The sequence below is a fragment of the Podarcis liolepis genome, assembly GCF_965112155.1.
Source record: "Podarcis liolepis genome assembly, chromosome: 3".
Taxonomy (NCBI): domain Eukaryota; kingdom Metazoa; phylum Chordata; class Lepidosauria; order Squamata; family Lacertidae; genus Podarcis; species Podarcis liolepis.
In genome coordinates, this window is record NC_139557.1 from 108,069,672 (window position 1) to 108,088,487 (window position 18,816).

An 18,816-nucleotide genomic window follows, 5' to 3' on the forward strand; every position below is an offset into this window, starting at 1 on the left:
GCTTTAAGAAAGTTAAAAAAAGAAGACCCAATAAGGTATGCACCTTCAAAAACAATGGGAGAACTAGTTTGGGTCCCATCCAAATGGATAACCTTTTTTTAAGAGGAAGGGAGGGGGAACAATAACAACTTTAGTAAAAAATAAAATTTCTGGTTGCCACTGGTAACCCTATTTGTTCCTGTGCTTATACGTTTTTGCACCTGGGAACACCTTTAGCGCAACTCTTTGTCTTTAGCCATTAAAGGGCTCCCATCTCCTGTGCTGGATCTCCTACCTATCCAGCCCGATTCTGTTTCCTCTTCCCATCTTTTGCTTCTGGAAGAGATGTGGGCAATAGAGAAGAATCTGACAACCCTCTCCTATTTCCTCCTCCCCCCTCACACACACACCTTCTCCTTTATGTGGGCATCCAGCTTTTGTCCTCTGTTGGAATCTTGTTGTAGGAGCACTCCTAGAAGTAAGATGAAATGAAAGCCTTTAGACCAGAGGTAGCTAAACCCTTCTGGCCACATCCATCCTCTAGGGGCCACATGCTAGCAGTGCAGCTGGCCATCCCACACACTCTTGTGCATACTCTCACAGGCAGGTAGGCAGGCACCTAGCCCCTCCTCTTCCATGCCGATCAGCTGAGGACTAGGTGTCATTGCCCCCGTTGCTCAAATGATCATTCCAGAGACAAATTTGAAGGGATGGGCAGTTGTCTCCTCCATCACAGCACTGCGCTTTGCACACCCAACTTTTTCTCTTTGCTGCTGCTACCAAAATTGGTGGGTTCTTTTGGGTAGTAGATTATGTCCACAACCCAAGGATTGGCCATTCCTGCTTTGGGCTTTCTCTAATCCTTTGAAGATAATTCATATTAGACGTGCTGTGTGGGTTCTTTCTACTCCGAAAGAGAACAACCTGTATTGGGTAACTCTCTCAACTCACCTCTGCAGGTGGAATTAGTCCAAAGTGTCTTCGCCCTCTTTTGCAAGGTACCGTCTTGGCATATTTGTTCCCCAGTGCAACATTGAGGTCTTTGAATTATGTCCTAACAAATCTTTATATTTCAGATTTCTTCTGCACATCTGGACAGCCCACCAGCAATCCCTCCTCGGCAGCCGACATCAAAAATCTATTCACCGAGATACTCGGTGCCAGACAGGACCTCCATCTCTGACCCCCCAGAAAGCCCACCTGTATTGCCACCTCGAGAACCTGTACGAACTCCTGATGTTTTCTCTAGTTCACCTCTCCATCTCCAGCCACCACCCTTAGGCAGAAAAAGTGAACTGGGCAACACTTTCTTTCCCAACAGTCCGTCTCCATTTACTCCGCCTCCCCCCCAGACGCCTTCTCCTCACGTTGTCCGGAGGCATTTGCCATCACCTCCTTTGATACCCCAAGATACGGACCTCCATTCTGTTGCTGGGCCCCCTGTTCCTCCTCGGCAAAGCACTTCTCAACATATCCCAAAGCTTCCTCCAAAAACTTACAAAAGGGAGCCCACGCATCCATTGATGCATCGTGATGGACCCCCTTTGCTGGAGAACGCCCACTCCACCTGAATTCTCCCTTGGGCTCGAGAGAGAATGCTTTCCCTGGTGCCATGTCTGTTGCTGGCAATAGATGCACTGTACCGTGTGGGCACCAAGGAGTTGAGCTGTGTTGCTCCTAACACTAAAGACTCTACGTTTGATATTTGGTGTACAAAAAGAAGAAGAAAGAATCTTAATAACAGGCCTCTTATCGTGAATAAACTGTTGCTGTTTGTTAGTATAGTATGCAGGGCCCTGTTCTAAAGTCAGTGGACACCTGAATGTACCCGAAATCAGATTTGCAGATCTCTTTGGGCCAATAAGCAGACATTGTGCTTTGTGTAACGTCCTGTGAGGGATAAAATGCATAGTCCTGTATTCATCTGTCCACCATGATGTAAGTTCTTGGAGTAAAAATATTATGCACTTTTTTAAAAAAAGAATCTCAAACAGGGAACTTGATAGTCTTCTTAATTTTCTTTTGTTTTATTCCCTGCTTTCAAATCATGAACTGGACTGTGAGGAAGATCTGTGGTACTGAACTGAACCAAGATAGAGCTAAGACATAGCACCGTACTGCAGTCCTGTTTACAAACTGTTACTAGTAATACATGGGTACCTAGGCTTCACCAAAGAGGTACTTTCCTCCTCCTTTATGAATATTATGGTGCCAGTTCAAAAAGAATTTTTTGCCAGTAAACAGAATGCCTAACTTTTAACCGCCTTTAAACAAATGAGATTTAAGTCTTATATGAATGACACCAATGATGCAAACTGCAAAACAATGCTATTGTCAGAGTTGAATCTGTTTCTCCATTTAGAAGACTGTTAAATCTAGACTAGGTTAGGTCTTCATTTTAAGGTTTACTGATAACCCACTTAATGGCTGGTAGTTCAACCTCTTTGAGACTATGCCATGAAAATGCAAAAGATGATCCGCTGGCCATATTCCCTAGTTATCACCATGTTTTAACTAGCAGTAGGTAGATGAATAATCAGCACCCATAGAATTGCCTTGTAGTTGCATAAATAAATCATATGTATATAGTGAATGTTGCATAAATATACTTGCAAATTGTTTTTAATTTAATTGAAATAAAGATACAGATATTTTGTCTGGCTGACATATATTAAATTATTGCATTTCTAAATGTACATTTCAGTTTAAAGCACTGAGGAGGAGACACATGCTGTGGTACACACCTCTCTTTCTTGCTCATTGTTTTAGTCTGTAAAGAAAAAATTTAGAAGAAATCCAAGGTTTGGCATGTGAAATAAATGTGTGTTAGGGGTGATTTGGAAGTGAACATCTGTGTGCTTAACATGGATCTCAAGCATATAATACAGTTCAGAATTCCAAACTCTGTTTAACTTCTTAAACCTTGAAACTGATCTTGACCGTGTCAGAAATGTTTGAAAGAAAATAATCTACATGAATATTTTGCCTTGGATTATCCATAGACCTGTGAATTGCGCTTCTGATTCTTGTACTGTGATAGTAATGCATGCCACTTATTGAAGATATTTTAATCCTTTCTACTACACTAGGACTTGTGAATGGTGCAGTATTGTATCCTTAGTTGCTAAGACTCTTATAGGATGTTTTCTCCTTGGCAAAACCAAAATACATTTCGGTAATCTAGAAAGCCATGTCACTGGAACAGTGATGGTAGAGGACCGTATCACCATGAAAGCCTACTGTTCTAAGACACTTCTACAGCATTATGTAGTGTGGTCTTTGCATTTCAGGAAAACGTTCATTTAACCTGCATTAAATGGATCCTTCTTAACATGTACGATATGCAGAAACAAAAGGGCATTCTGAGATAAAAAATTGTATAATGCTAGCCTATGACAAGTGTTAAGTTGAGCCCAGCTGAGGGTTAGAGATACTTTAAAATGACTGAACTTGCTAAGGGAAAGTTGAGAAAATGCTCCCTACTTAAATACATTTTTTTTTCTTGTAACACTAAAGGTAGTGGTAATGCTCCTGTCCATAAGAACTTTAAAATACTGCAGATTCCTACAAAGTGAAAGTTCCCTAATCAATCCACTCCAGAAAAAAGTGGGAGCGGGATTATAGTTTGATAAATCCATTTAGCATTTGCAAGCAGCAACATTTTGTACAGATCTGTCTTATTCTTGTTTTGAGTGGGAAAATGATGTTCACTTAATATTTCCAGCAGCCCCGTAGTTGCTAAGATTATCATGCTTGATACAACCCAGATACTTTGATAATTAAGCAGTATACAAACAGTTTAAATAAATAAAATACTTAATCCAAGATGAATTGGCTTAAGCCATTTAAGAGAAACTAAGTCATTTGTTCCATTGAGGCTGTCTGTCAGCTTCATGGTCTCTTATGGTAGCTGAAGTAAAATATTTAGGTCAGCAGAACTTATAAAAAGTGCAAATTTTAAATCTGTGTGTGCAAAATTTCCCCAAATCCCCTGAAGCGGATGTTGTACATGTGCAAAGTGTGTGTAGTTCTTCAGGCCTCTTGTTTAACATAATCAACTTTCATTGTGTTAAATGTGCTGTGTTTTTAAGCACTGAAAACGTTTGTTTTGATTAGAATTACTTTTTGCTCACTCAAAACATCCGTTATGCAGTTCATAGAATCATAGAGTTTTAGAGTTGGAAGGGACCCTGAGGGTCATCTAAACCAACCCCCTGCAATGCCCAATGTGAGGCTCAAACCCACAAACCCTGACATTAAGAGTCTCATGCTTTTACCAACTGAGCTATCCCACCTTTTGATGTTCTACAAGAAGGGGCGAGCTTTTTCAGAAGTAAACTTCACTGCATATTTCAAGATCCATCCCAATGAGTTGCTAGCACATTCCCCATAAAAAACTACTTTGTATAATTTTAGTACCTCAATCAAGACTTTGGAAAGTCACAAAGCAGGAAAGGAAATAAACTTTTTGGGGTCAAATATTTGTGTATGCAGACTTCTGACTTACATAGAACTCTTCACCAGACAATCTAAAACACTATTTTTCATTATCTGTTTGTATAGGAGTATAAACCCCATAGAAATGACATTACATAACCGAACATCAGGAAGAATGGAGAGATATCCAAGTACTGGTTATATAGAACCAAGTGGTTGACATACAGTTCACCCAGACTTGGAAATAAAAACTTGTTCCTCTAGCAAATTGGCTATTAGAGGTTGATAGTAAACTGCCTTTTCACTCTCTGGAAGTAATGTGCCAACTGCAGTATAATAAATAAAGTGAGAGGGAAATCTTGAGAGTCTGTAAGCAGGAAGTTGATGCCCATGTTTTGACCAGAGTGGGATTTTTTTTTTCATTTTGTCGTGTCTTGCTGCTGCTTGCTGTCATACACACATGCGCCTGTAAGTTGCTCAAACTCATGGGTGGGTTGGTTGGTTGGTTGGTTTTTCCATTTTAAACTCTACCTTAGAATTTGAGTAGGTTTGCAAATAAGTCGTGTCTGCTACATTTAAAATTGACTGAGATCCAAATCGGCATGCACATACTTGGGCTTTTTTAACCATCACCCCTCATACCACTGTAGGCGCTACCTCCATTCCCTGAAAAGCCACTCTGTAGGGTGAGATGCAGAATTAGCACCTGTGCAGGGGTGCCTGGAGAATTTTTGGGTGTCTGTTTTTTAAAAGAATAATAAGAAGAGGGAAGTAGTCTCCTAAGAAATTCAAGAAAGCATTCTTTTGTTCCACCATGACTCCAAATAAAAATTGGCCTCACTGCTATGACAATGGTAGGTGGCACTTAGAGACCACTGAAGGTTAGTAGTGTTCAGTGTAGATGGAGCTGCTTGGGGTGGTTTTGATTGGAGCTGGATAAGTTCCTGAATGGTTTTTGTTGGAACATGTCAGCTTGTCTGAATGTTTTCTCGTCATTGTGTCTTGCCTGCTTGCTGTTCAGTGTACAAAAAAAAATGCACAAATTAAATCCTTGCTATTCCCTACATTTTTGGTGGTTGAAAGGGAGGAGCTTGCTGTAATATAAAACCGGTTTTTAATTAACAGTGGGGGAGGGGAGAAATAAACAAGGCAACCTCTTTGGATTTTTTCTCTCTGGTGCAAGAGGTAACTCACATACAGCTGCTGTAAATTGTGCTCTTAAACTGATCAGTGATCACTTTCCATACTTATTGAAGAGCTAAATAATTTTTCTCTGCTAATGAAAAGTAAATGCAGGCCTATTGCTGATGAAAGGTATTAAGCCAAAAGCACTTGGGTTTTTTGGGATGAATTTTCATGCCTTTGCCATTAATTTTGTTACTTTAAAACAAAAAACCTTAAAGTGCATATTTTTTTCTGTCAACTGTGAGCAAATTCCCCTTTTGCCTTTAACAGCAAAACAGTGCATTAAGCAGTCAGTTGCTGCAGAATTGCACATCGAGACCTTTGTAAAACAGTAATGTACCCAGGCGAAAGGGGGGGGGGGACTTGTGCCAGATGTGTATGCAACTTTCAGTAGCTGCCAAATGTGCCTTTTAAAAAAATGTGGGTTCTTTTTTTCTGAAACACGGTAGATTCTCTTATTGGTCGCATTTCTTATTTGGCCAATTTAGAAACCAAACTTTCTGTTTCTTTGTGTACAGGTTTGTGTTTTTGATGAATTCTAATAATTTGTATATTTAAAACGTATTGCCTTTTGTTTAATGGCATGGATACTTTGCTAAAATGGTTGAGAAGCTATGGCAGTCCAATCCAGCTGCGTTAAGGTTGAAGTGGTGATATCCTAAACTGGCAAATCTTATGGGCCTATGTGTGTACCTAATCATGTCTGTAGGTCAGCTTTGTATGCTATGTCTGCAATGGTATTCAGATTGCATTTAAAGTGAAAATTAATAGTGGCTGTTACTTTTTGGCATTCAAGAGATCTGTTCATAAAAAATAAATAAAAATGCCTTACATATCCTATAAGTGTTTATCCTTGTATATGTAAAAACTTAGGTCTGTGAGCCTGCTGCATTATTTTAATTTTGTTCCGTGTAGTGTTGTCCTATAAAGATCATCCACAGTTAAGAGTATCTGGGTACCACGCAAAGGTGCAGATGCACTCCTAACACAGGAAGCAAATAAATTTACCACTGCAGAATAATTAAGTACGTAGGATGAGCTAAAGTTATACCATGCTATGCGAGTCTTGACAGTGTGGTTGCATTCTTCAGTAGTCTCGCTCCATCTGACCTCCAACTTGTTGCTAAACTGAGTATTTTGCTACGTTGCTGTTGCAGTAATCTTTCATACTTAAACAATTGAGGTTAGATAGGTCTGCAGGAAGAATGGATTTTCCTGGACATTTAAGCAATTTCTGCCTGGACACTGTTTTGAACTGCCAAATTCCGGCAATGTCCGGGAAATTCCGGATGTATGGCAATTCATCTGAAATACTTGAATACTTAACAGTGTCTGCATATGGAGATTCCTCCCACCACCACCCCAGTTATGATTTAGTCTCTTGTAGGCAACACAGCAGAAAAAATTACTTGCAGTTGGTTTTAATAATAGTGGAAGGATCATCCTTTGTACATCCAGTCTCCTGAAATGGCCTGTTTGGTGTTGGACGTGTAAGAAAATACAAGAAAATACACCTTGGAAATAGCCGTTTTCAAATATCTAAAGGGTTGTCACATGGATGATGGAGCAAGCTTGTTTTCTCCTGCTCCAAAAGGTGGGACCTGAACTAATGGGTTCAAGTTGCAAGAAATAAAATTCTGACTTAACATCAGGAGGATGGTAAGAGCTGTTCAACAGTGGGCAGGCCCCCTCAGAAAGTGAATTCTCTTGGACGTTTTTAAGCAGAGATTGGATGGCCCTCTGGCATGGATGACCCTTGAGTCTGGCATGGATGACCCTTGAGTCTACAATTCAATGAGAAAGCGTGATTACCAGTTTATTTATTAATCTGGTACTTGTTACTGCTTTCCTTGGTCAGTTGCACACACTTATCTTCCTAAACATCTGCATGGGATTGTGGGAAAATGATTGCTTGTACATGAGAGCATGAGCAAAGTTCTTATTGTTACAGGGTGATCTCATAGCTAGAAGCATCCTTGTAAAATATCTGGAACAAGGTGGATCCCTTGCTGTAAAACCTCTGACAGTGGAAAAACAAGGCATTGTGCTGAAGAAGAAAAACCAGCCCCTATTGACACCCTGGCTTGATGTGGTACAAAGGGGACTGGCAGGTATAAGTCCTGAATTAAAAGGAGGCGAGGTAAAGCCGGAGGTGGGATGGCTGGAGAATGCACTGGATCCCCTATTGTTGAGCCTGGGCCCGGGGTGGGCCCGACTGCCGGTTTCCCGTCGGCTGATTTTGCTGGTTCTGCTGAGGCGTGGCGGAGCGACACTGATTGGCCCAGTGGAAACCTTTTTTGCAAATGGGGCATTTTTTGCTCGGACGACATTGCTCTGTATTAGATCTGCACTGTGCACGAAAATGGCCCACTTTGCCACATCCAAAGCAGGTTTTATCCTTTGCGCTATTCATGCTCCAAGGATGCTTCTAGCTATGAGATCACCCTGTAACAATAAGAACTTTGCTCATGCTCTCATGTACAAGCAATCATTTTCCCACATGGGATATGAAGCCTTTGGACTGTTTCCAGTAGATACTTCTATACCTGTAACATAGGAAATTGACAGAAGCTTTTCTTCTTCCCAACTACTCTTAGACCTGGCTGTAAATCAGGAGTATAACCAAGAATATATAAATTGTAGCATGAGAAGCAGCTTTTAGGCTCATGTTGGGATGCTCAGCAGTGCTTGTTCAAGGTACAGTATTTGTATTCTCAAGCAATACCCTTGGTCTGAATAATACAGCAAAGTTTATTTGAAACAAAATAAATACATGCCTAGACTATTAAGAAACCAGTCAACTTCTCCTGGAGTTCCTCTCCCTCTTCTGAATATTCCCCACCACTTTTAAAATAAATTTGATTCTTCTGTAACATCTGTTTAGAAATTCAGATTCCACTGTAGCACCACTTTATATTTTTGGAGAAAGAACAGTGGAAGATCTGTTCTTTCAGCATCAATCCAACTGTATTTTAAAACAACAACAATGTTGCATCATTAAAACAGACTAAGTTGTAAATCAGTTATTGCATGAACTATACACACACACACTTCCTGGCTACTCTTAAATCTGAGCCGTCCTAGAGATGGCTGCCAGATCCATCTAGGACCATGCAAAGATGTTTCCACATTTTGCTAGCTAATTAAAATGGTTGGGGTGGGTGGGTGGGTTGTAAAATGATGTAGGAGTTCTTTATAGGTCCCTGTGTCCCACTTCTGTACTAGATGGTTTGTGCTCGCCTCCATGATGTCTACTAGGGGTGGTCACCTGACATCCCAAAACACATCAGTATACAGCGGTACCTTGGTTTTCAAACGCCTTGGTTCTCAAATGCCAAAAACCTGGAAGTAAGTGTTCCAGTTTTCGAACATTTTTTGGAAGTCAAACATCCAATGCAGTTGTTGGCTATTGTTTCAGGGGCACCTGCACCAGTCAGAAGCTGTGCCTTGGTTTTGAACATTTTGGAAGTCAAACAGACTTCTGGAATGGATTAAGTTTGGCGCTTTTGTTTTTGCTATTTCTTTTGCGTTTTTGTTTTTGAGGCTTGTTCGGTTAATTTGTTTTTGTCACTGTGTGGAACCCAGTTCAGCTACTGACTGACTGATTGATTGATTGATTGATTGATTGATTGTGTGACTGCAGAAATGGATAAAAGCAATACAAACAATGACTATCCTCAATGCAGTTAAGAAAAAAAATTAATTTTAATTTTTATCCTCTACATTACTGTTTTACTTATTTTAGTACAGTACATATTGCTTTCATTTTCTAGATCAATGGTCTTGTTAGATAGGAAAAATCATGTTAAATTGATGTTTTAGGATTTGTTTTTAAAAGTCTGGTATGGATTGATCCATTTTTCATTACTTTCTATAGGAAAGCGTGCCTTGGTTTTGGAACGGACTTCCGGAACGGATTAAGTTTGAGAACCAAGGTACCACTGTGCAGCCCTTATATCCTGCCTAATTATAATAAACATGTAGCAAAAGTGAAATAGCACACCTCTGGACTTTATACATAGAAGGTCCTGATAGAGCTTCAGAAATATTGTGACATATACATCAATGACATCATACTACAATCTTCCATAACCGTGAGGCCCTATTGATTGATGACAGGAATAAGTTAACAGTTGCGTGAGTGGCAAAATACCGTATTTTCCAGTGTATAAGACTAGGTTTTTCCCCTAACAAATTATGTCAAAAATTAGGGGGCATCTTATACACGGATAGTGCTGGGGCCATTTTCTTAAGTCTGAGTCCCCCAAAATAGGGGATTTCTTATACATGGGGGCGTCTTATAGACGGAAAAATACGGTAAGCTTCTGACCCCCCGAGTCAGGATAAAATACTAGTTCCTAAAAAATTCAGGAGTTGGTTGTTTCTTCTTTTCAAGTGCCAAAAGGCTGGTGTCTTAATTTTAAAATAAGCTAATTTTAAAATCAGATGTGTGTTTCATTTCTTTTTGAACAGCTTGCGGAAGGAACTGCGCAATCTCCCTTTCTGTTCTTGCCTTGGAGTGTGGCTGCTGAAAGAGGTTTGCTCATTGTCATCCCTATGAGAAAATCTGGTGTTGTCTTCTAAATGCATCTCCTGAAATGAAAAAACCAAGAATTTCACAAAGTTGTCCCACAAAAATTATAAATGGCATTAAACAAATACAGATATAACAAACCCTTGTTGACAAGCCCCCATGCCTAAAAGTAGAACGACAAAGGCATTCTTGCCTTTGCACACTTGTCCTTATTTTCAGGTCTGTTTTGCATGGAGTGCTTCAAAAAAGTTTCATGTATTTCTTACAACTGCTCCCTTTCTTTTCCCCATGCGAATTGGTACTTCCATTAGCCTCGACAACTACAGGGATGCAGGCACTAACTGTTTCATGAAAACTGGATGCTGAGAGACTGCTTCACTCCAGAGCTATTTATATAGTACCTAAAAGTCAGTGTCTGCATTCAGTATGTCACAACTCAAACATGGCCCAAAAGGCACGGCTATGTAACCAGAGACAGTTTTGCACCACAATGGCTCCGATTGGACTGGGGATTCAAAGCATAGCTGTCAACTTTCAGATCTGAAAATAAGGGATCAGCAGCCTCACCTGTCCCGGGAGGATATTTAACAATCCAGGATAGCAGCGGGAAACTGCGCTGGAATAAGGGAATTTCCCGCAAAAAAAAGGGAAGGTTGACAGCTATGATTCAAAGTAGGCTACACTATGGAGTAATGTATGCTGTGGGCCTGCTCTATGTTCACATTTTGTTCACAGTAAGAAAGTGGGCTGCTGAGATTTGTATTTTTTTCAGCTTTTCAACCCTGACTTCAAATGTAACAGTTTAAATAAACCATACACCGAGAAATCCACCTGCATCAAATATCTCTAATACTTTGGTGGACTCTCCTGCATTGGAGTTTTCGAAGCAGAGCTATGCGACCCCAGCGCCAACATCTGGAAGACATCTGAAAGCAGCTCTGTACAGTATCGCGAAGTTTTTGAATTTTTTTTAATATATATGTTGGAAGCTGCCCAGAGTAGCTGGGGCATCCCAGTCTGTTGGACAGCGTATAAATAATAAAATTATCATCATCATCATCATTATTATTAAATAGGATAACCCTATTTTCATTGGAGAACTGTTGGAGGGTATGTTAAGCTGCCTTGAGTCCCTTTCAGGGAAAAAGGTGGGGCATTAATTAATGATAATTGTTATGTACTGAAGTTCCCACCCTGGGCCAGCAGGGGGATACTGTAGATAGTTTTCACTCAGGTCCACATATGCAAATAAGGGATTGAAAGTGACGTTCAGTGATTGGATAGTTACAGAAAGTGTTACAGTTGCGTTGTGTAAGCAGGCTGACTGAACCCTTTGGTTCAGTTCTGTTCTGGCATCTGAATAAACAAGAGCTGTTTGAAAAATCCCTGTGTTGTCTGATATGTTCACCCACAACTTAACAATAATGATAATGATAGGGGACCTTCAGGTCACAGGTCTAACCCATAGCTGCCAACTTTTCCCTTTTCTTGCTTGGAATCCTATTTGGAATAAGGGAATTTCCCTTTAAAAAGGGAAATATTGACAGCTATGGTCTAACCCCCGCACTCAAGTGTGCCAGCTTGGCCCCACAACGGTGGGAGCCCGGGGCCATGGGTGCCATACAGCGTGCCTGGCCCTGGCATCGAAATTTGAATTTTCATGAATTTTGTGGGAACTCGGGGGACCCCCAGGGCCCGCCCTCGCTCCTCCCCCTCCTCCCCCGTCGCTTAGACCCTGGCTAGGAAGCGCCTTTGCCCTTGCCTTTTGCTCTCCTTACTTCCAGAAAGCTGGGCTGGTCGCCCGCTCCTCTCGGCGGCGGGAAGTGGTGCCGCTGGGAGCTCCGGGAGGCGGCGGAGGGGGCGCCGTGGGCCGGGAAGCCCCTCTCCGTCGGGGCCGGCAGGCGGCTGCCGCTGCTGCTGCGGGTGCTGTACAGCCTGGTGCTGGCGATGCCTTCCGAGCCGCCTCCGCCTCCGCTGCTGCGCGGGAACTCCTTGAGCGAGCGGCTCAGCTGCTTGCCTTTGCTGCGGAAAACCTCCCGCTTGTAGGTGCCGCTGGCCGGCGTCGGCGCCGCGCTCTTGGGCAGCGGCTGCAGCGTGCGCTCCGTCCTCCCGGGCTCGTTGGTGAAGTGGACGGGCCTCAGGAAGCAGATGTCGATGCTGGACTCGGACGAGGCCGGCGAGCACGCTTCGAAGGCGGGCAGGTTCCGCAGCGGCTCCACCTCCTCGTAAGGGTCGCCCCGGTACTCGAAGCCCTCGTAGTCCGGCGCGAAGCCGGAGCTGTCCTGCAGGAGGTCCGCCGCCGAGGCCCGCCGCCGGGGCCGCTCGCGGTTGCCGTCGGGGCCCGTCGAGGGAGGGGCGCTGCTGCCGCCGTACTCCAGGTCCGGGAGGGCATGCAGGGAGGCGGCCAGAGTTTTCAGGTCGTGCTCGCTGAGCTGAGAGGGCGCCAGGCCGTGCTCGGGCCGCCGCCCGTCCGTTTCCCACTCGCAAGGGGAAGCGCCTTGCAGGCCGTCGAGGCCTTGCTGGGGGCTCGCTTTCATGTGGGACCTGGAGTGCCTTGGAAGGGAGACCAATCAGTGTCGGATTTAGGTATAAGCTAAACAAGCTATAGCTTAGGGCCCCACTATCTTGGGGGGCCCCCGAAAAATTAAAGGGGAAAAAACAACTGGGTGTACATTTCCAAAATATAAGATAAAAAACAAATAAAAAACAGTGGTATGTCTAGATGCGAATGGCATCTGTTCCGGAGCACCGTTCGCATCCTGAAGCGAACACAATGCGCATGTGTGCGGGTCGTGATTCGTCACTTCCGTGCATGCACGTGACGTCATTCTGAGCTTCTGCACATGCGCGAGCAGCGAATCCCGGAAGTAATACGCTCCATTACTTCCAGATTGCCGTGGAGCACAACTAGAAAAGGTTTAAGCTGAAGCGACTTCAACCCGAGGTATGACTGTAAAACCTACATACAGCAACAGTGTTTTGTGTTGTGTAGTCTCCTATGATGTAAGTAATGGGCCCCCTGCTAGCCTGCTCCCTAAAATATCACTGGTTTGCTCATTTCTATATATAGGGTGCCTACACTCTGCATGAACTGGTTCCATGGCAACATGTGCAAATGGCTTTAGATATCTATTAGGTCCATAAATTACCATATGGCATATATTCAACACAAAAAACAGCAACAATTTGTTGTTGGCAAAGGACAGCTGGACATATAAAGGGCCCCATTACCTTCAGTAGCTTAGGGCCTCATCAAATCTAAATCCAGGCCTAGACCAAACATAAGCTTTTGAGGAAAGTTTGGACTGGAAACGCACCAGGTAGCCCCAGTTTTGGGGTCGAGAGCTTGCCCTATTTTATATACAGTGGTACCTCGTAAGACGAAAAACGCGCAAGACGAAAGAGTTTTCCGTTTTTTGAGTCGTTCCGCAAGATGAATTTCCCTATGGGCTTGCTTTGCAAGACGAAACGTCTTGCGAGTTTGTTTCCTTTTTCTTAAAGCCGCTAAGCCGTTAATAGTCGCTAAGCTGTTAATAGCTGCTAAGCCGCTAATAGCCGTGCTTCGCAAGACGAAAAAACCGCAAGACGAAGAGACTCGCGGAACGGATTAATTTCGTCTTGCGAGGCACCACTGTACTTGGCTGCATCGTGAAAGACACGTCGCAGCACTTCGAAAGCAACATAGAACAATATGGGAGCACCCTAGTCGTCAAGTGGTTTACAGGTAACTAAGCAAGAACCTCAACATTCTGGTCTTCGATGTTATGGGTGAGCACCAATGTTAGTTATCCTCAGAGCAGACCCTTTGATTTCAGTGCCTCTACTCTCAAGTCCATCCTTAATCTGGCTCCATCCAAAGTGCTTCTCAGCACTGCCAGAGTAAACCTCCCTTGCACTCTGCCAGCCTTTGGCACCTCACATTAGGGGAACAAGCCTCCCCCCCAAAAAAACCCCCACATTTCTGGCCATTCCTTTTATGAATAGTTTTGGATAGGTGCCTACCTCAGCCTGAGCTATTCAGGTACAAAGAGAAGTGGATGCAGTAATCGTTAAATACATACGGTTCTGCTGAAATTATGTGAAGTACAACAATAAAGAAGAGAGGAGTCCTAAAAGTGACCCAAAAATCTGTCCCACACACAGCAACCACAGTGAGCCGGCTGGGCTTAGGCAGCGCCAGTAATTCTGCCATGGAACCTTCCTATCCTGCAATAGGTTTACTCAGATGCTGCTGCAATGCCAGCGTTGTGTAGCGACCGGCAGTGTTGGGCTAGGACTGTGGGAAACCTGGATTCAGATCTCTTGGGCCAGTCACAGAATCTCAGCCTCATCTAAGCCATGGGATTGCTGTGAGGATAAACTGTGGGGGGCGGGGGGAGAACAAGGCACCACCACCACCACGAGCTCCTTGAAGGAAAGGTGGAGTATCAGTGTAATAATTATAAGAGCATTGCACTCACATGGCCGTTGTTCCAGAAGTCGGGGCTGATGGGAAGAGCTGCATGGCCTCTTCAGAGTGGATTCCGCTGTCGCGGATGGAAGTAGCGCTAAGCGTTGGAGACGCATCTTGGCCAGCGCTGGCGCATAGAGAAGCTAGACCTTTGTATAACTTTCCGAAGGAAGATCTAGTGGAATCAAGATATAATACCACCCTCAGTCAAACCATGAGGACCAGCTTTTAGAAAACGACAGCCTGTTATTCCCACGTTCATTGCAGCAGTGGATCATTTCAGTCATACTTGCGCTGTATTGTTTATACAGCTTTGTGATGTAATACCACAAATTTAGTTTGGGGCACACATTAAGCTTGTGAGAACTTCATTTTTCATTGACCGATTAGAAACATGTTCCTAGGCCTCATGGCTATGGAGTTACATTTTTAAAAAGCCAAAAATCTGAAGCGCTAGGGCTGACAATTCACTTTAGGAAATAAATTGTTTGCATTTTATGCACATCTTTACTTATAATACAGAAAGACTTTAAAACTTTCACAGAACTTCAGTGTATACGTGGCTTTAAAGGATTGAACAGCTGACAGGTAGTTAATTAGCTGCTCCCTCAGTCCATTTCAAAGGGTCATAATCATGAGCCAAATTCCATACAACACTTCAGCAGTGTATTATACCTCCTATAAGAGTATATGTTTCAAGCTGAAGAAATATACTGCTTTCTGAGGGTGGCCGAAACAACAACAAACAAACAAACCTCCACCTGCTGCATAGAAGTTAATGAAAAGCTAGATTTGTGCTTAAAACAGCTTTTAAGGCACTGAGAAAGGCGCAAGAAGCAACTTCTTCAAGGAACAGACTCATTCTGGTGTTGAAAGTTTGTTCTGAAAGTCATAGGCCATGTGTTCCTCAAGGAATAAACAGGGACAGAAAGTGTCACTGGCTGATGAACCTCTCTGTTCCCAAGCCTGTGATTCGCACATCGTGCTCATGCAAGGAGGGGCAGTTGCAAGGGAGAATGAGCGGAAACAAGGTCCAACCATTCTCTTCACGTGGTCCCACCCATCCAGGCCATTTCTGACATCTCTCGATCTCTCTCTCTATCTCACATACACCCCTGGACTCCATACCAGAAGTGATCCATAGCTGAGGGATAAATGATCAGGGAGGGAGGGTGGACACATACTCCAACTTTTCTTAGAGCAGAACTTGGCTCTTCTTTGCCTGCACCTAATCAAAATAGAAGGAAGCAGCCCCTTTTCACTCACTTTCTCAGCTTCTTCCGCTTCTGTATCAGCAGGTCTTCGTTGCACTGGAAAAGAAGGCTGTGGTGCGAGATGAACACTCGCAGGCGCTGTACACTAACCAGAAGGAGGTAGTAATCGGGGTGCTCCTGCTCCGTGTACTTCAGGATATTCTGGCACAGAAGGAGGAGAGCCACGCTGAATCACATCCTCCTCTCTGCCCATTTAGTAAAACAACATGAAACATCCTGAACGCTCTACACCAGGGCCTATGCATGGCTGTACAAAGGGTGCTGCAGTACTTTGGAAGGTTCTAATCATTGACTCATCCTTGTCACTAGGGAGTTCCTTCTACCAGCTTCCGCTGGTACACCAGTTGTGGCCATTTGTGAACAGAGATAATGTGGCCACAATCGTCCGTGCCCTGGTAACCTCAATATTTTAGCACTGAAATGCACTCTACGTGGGGTTCCCTTTGAAGTTATTCCCAAAGTTGTGCTGTGGGTTAAACCACAGAGCCTAGGACTTGCCGATCAGAAGGTTGGAGGTTCGAATCCCCGTGACGGGGTGAGCTCCCGTTGCTCGGTCCCTGCTCCTGCCAACCTAGCAGTTCGAAAGCACCTCAAAGTGCAAGTAGATAAATAGGTACCGCTCCAGCGGGAAGGTAAATGGCGTTTCCCTGCGCTGCTCTGGTTTGCCAGAAGTGGCTTAGTCATGCTGGCCACATGACCTGGAAGCTGTACGCCGGCTCCCTTGGCCAATAAAGCAAGATGAGCGCCGCAACCCCAGAGTCGTCCGCGACTGGACCTAATGGTCAGGGATCCCTTTACCTAAGTTTGTTATTGGTATGAGCTATTGGTATCTGAAGAAGTGTGCATGCACACGAAAGCTCATACCAAGAACAAACTTAGTTGGTCTCTAAGGTGCTACCGGAAGGATTTTTTAAAATTTTGTTTCAACTACGGCAGACCAACACAACTACCTACCTGTAACTAGAATCGTTTATAGTGTTAGGCATGTTGGAGAACCTGAATGAAAACTGAAATATGTTGCTGGTGTTTGCACCCATGTCCAGAATGGAAATACAGCAAATACAATTGGCATGCACTATTGTTGTACTGTTCAGTCTCCAAACAATATATAATTTAATATTTTAAAAAATGCATTGCACTTCCTTTGCATTATATAACAATAACAGAATTAATTAAGTACGTAATTATGTAAAATTTTGCCAAAGTGGAAACTAGATTAATAACATAGTTAACATAGCTTTTTTGTCAGAAGCCAAGCTGCAGCAGAACAGAAACAGCACTGCAATGCAATGGTTCTGGAGCAGAACAGAAACTGATGTCATCTTATATTCCTAACACTGATCCTCATTAGATCTTACCTGTAAATGAAGGAGGTATTCAGGAACACGCTGGACAATATGAAAGAAGAATATGTAAATATCAGACTTAATTTCTTCCTCAATCTGTCAACAAGAGAAGATAAAGAATAAAAGGTCATTTGTACTGAAATGTTTATATGCCACAATTTATAAGAACATCTCAAGGCAGTTTACAATAAAATCCATTTAAAATGCAGTAAACAAACATTCGGCATCATAAATATAGTCCAGAGTGAAACACAAGGGGTAAGAGCTCTTAAGTCAGTTGATCTCACAGCTTGGTATCCAACTAACGTGTCCTGTCAGCGCAAAAAAGTCAAGAGGGAAGACCCTCTTTACAGAATCTGTATGGGTCTGGATCAACACCAACATGACTAAAAACCTGCTCAACGCACACAGATGTGACAGTAATTCAAGACGCACCCAAACTCACCTCCTTCACAATCACCACATGGATCAGCGAAATGCACTCAGGCAAGTCTCTCAAGCAAGCAACATAATAATCCAAAAATCCGTTCTGAAAAGCAAATGAGAAGCATCTCTTGAGAATCCTTATGTGTGTGACAGACACATGGCCCCCCTGATTCCACCTGACTCTGTTAGATAAACACGGACCAAGGCAGAGATTCAGCACCGAAATGCCTCGAGGCAAAATCATGGATCTTTTCCACAAAAGGTGGAATTCTTCAATATTAACCTGTCTCTCCCCCGCAAAAAAGCATCTAAAAACAACTGCAAGAGATAATATAGAATCCACATTTCTCTGACCTGTTGGACACCTCAACATTAGGCTCTAAAGTTATAAGCCTGTTTGAGGGAAAAGTAGATTAGATATGATATGATATGATATGATAATGTAATGTGCTTAGTTCTTGAGGGAGGGGCGGCATACATGTACAATTCATTCCGCTGGTCCAAAATGGCCCAATTACTGCACTTCAACCATGCATTCCTCTCCTGCTCCCCATATTTTTTCCTCACACATGTACCTCATCGTTGGTTAGCTTGAGAAAGATGTCTCCCAGGATTCCTTGCCGCGGCCAGCTCAAGACTCTCTCCTGCAGAGCATGAAGTAAGTCCACATGCTGCTGGACCAAGTATCGAAGAGAATTGGGGACAAAACTGCAGCCAGGAAACAGCAGGAACGGCATTTTGAAGAGCCATTAACAAACAGAAGAAATGCACTTAAAAACACTACCCAGCCTGCTAAATATACACATGGCCGAAGCCGTGAGAAGGTATTCGAGAGACAATTCAAGGTGCTGATTTTGACTTAACAATGAAGTAGACTTGATGTTGGGGGGGGGCAGGAATCTGATGGGACCTCCCTACTTTTGTTTTTGTTTTTTTAAAATAATTTTTATTGAATGGTTTTATGTTACAAAAAACAATGCAGCCATACTACCACTAAATATAATTAAGAAATAAAAATTACATACATCGATATTTAGTTTCTTATTTGTTATTTACCGTCTTATTTCCTCCCAAACATTGCATACAACAACACACATATGTGCAGACACCCCCACACCCACACCCGCACAGAAAATGATAATAATGAAAGTAAATATTTTTCCCCTTTTATCTTCCCAAATCTTT

At 43.0% G+C, this 18,816-nt stretch overlaps 2 protein-coding genes across 5 annotated transcripts in view; one reads left to right on the plus strand and one right to left on the minus strand.

Moving 5' to 3' along the window:
- SOS1 (SOS Ras/Rac guanine nucleotide exchange factor 1) overlaps window positions 1-6,441 on the plus strand; it is a 42,408-nt gene extending 35,967 nt beyond the window's left edge. Inside the window, exon 22 of the mRNA XM_083494115.1 lies at window positions 1,056-6,441. Within this exon, the coding sequence (XP_083350241.1) occupies window positions 1,056-1,550 (495 nt within the window). The 3' untranslated portion in view covers window positions 1,551-6,441. The remainder of the gene's footprint in view (window positions 1-1,055) is intronic.
- Window positions 6,442-8,334: 1,893 nt separating this feature from the next.
- ARHGEF33 (Rho guanine nucleotide exchange factor 33) overlaps window positions 8,335-18,816 on the minus strand; it is a 34,470-nt gene continuing 23,988 nt past the window's right edge. For 2 of the 4 annotated variants that reach the window (XM_083494331.1, XM_083494330.1), the window contains exons 10-16: window positions 18,207-18,339; window positions 17,651-17,734; window positions 17,218-17,301; window positions 15,852-16,000; window positions 14,596-14,760; window positions 11,914-12,688; window positions 8,335-10,194 (exon numbers count right to left, since the gene is read on the minus strand). In XM_083494331.1, coding sequence (XP_083350457.1) covers window positions 10,057-10,194; window positions 11,914-12,688; window positions 14,596-14,760; window positions 15,852-16,000; window positions 17,218-17,301; window positions 17,651-17,734; window positions 18,207-18,339 — 1,528 coding nt within the window. In that variant the 3' untranslated portion in view covers window positions 8,335-10,056. Of the gene's footprint in view, window positions 10,195-11,897; window positions 12,689-14,595; window positions 14,761-15,851; window positions 16,001-17,217; window positions 17,302-17,650; window positions 17,735-18,206; window positions 18,340-18,816 lie in introns of all 4 variants that reach the window. The other 2 variants (XM_083494333.1, XM_083494332.1) reach the window with 1 other exon arrangement.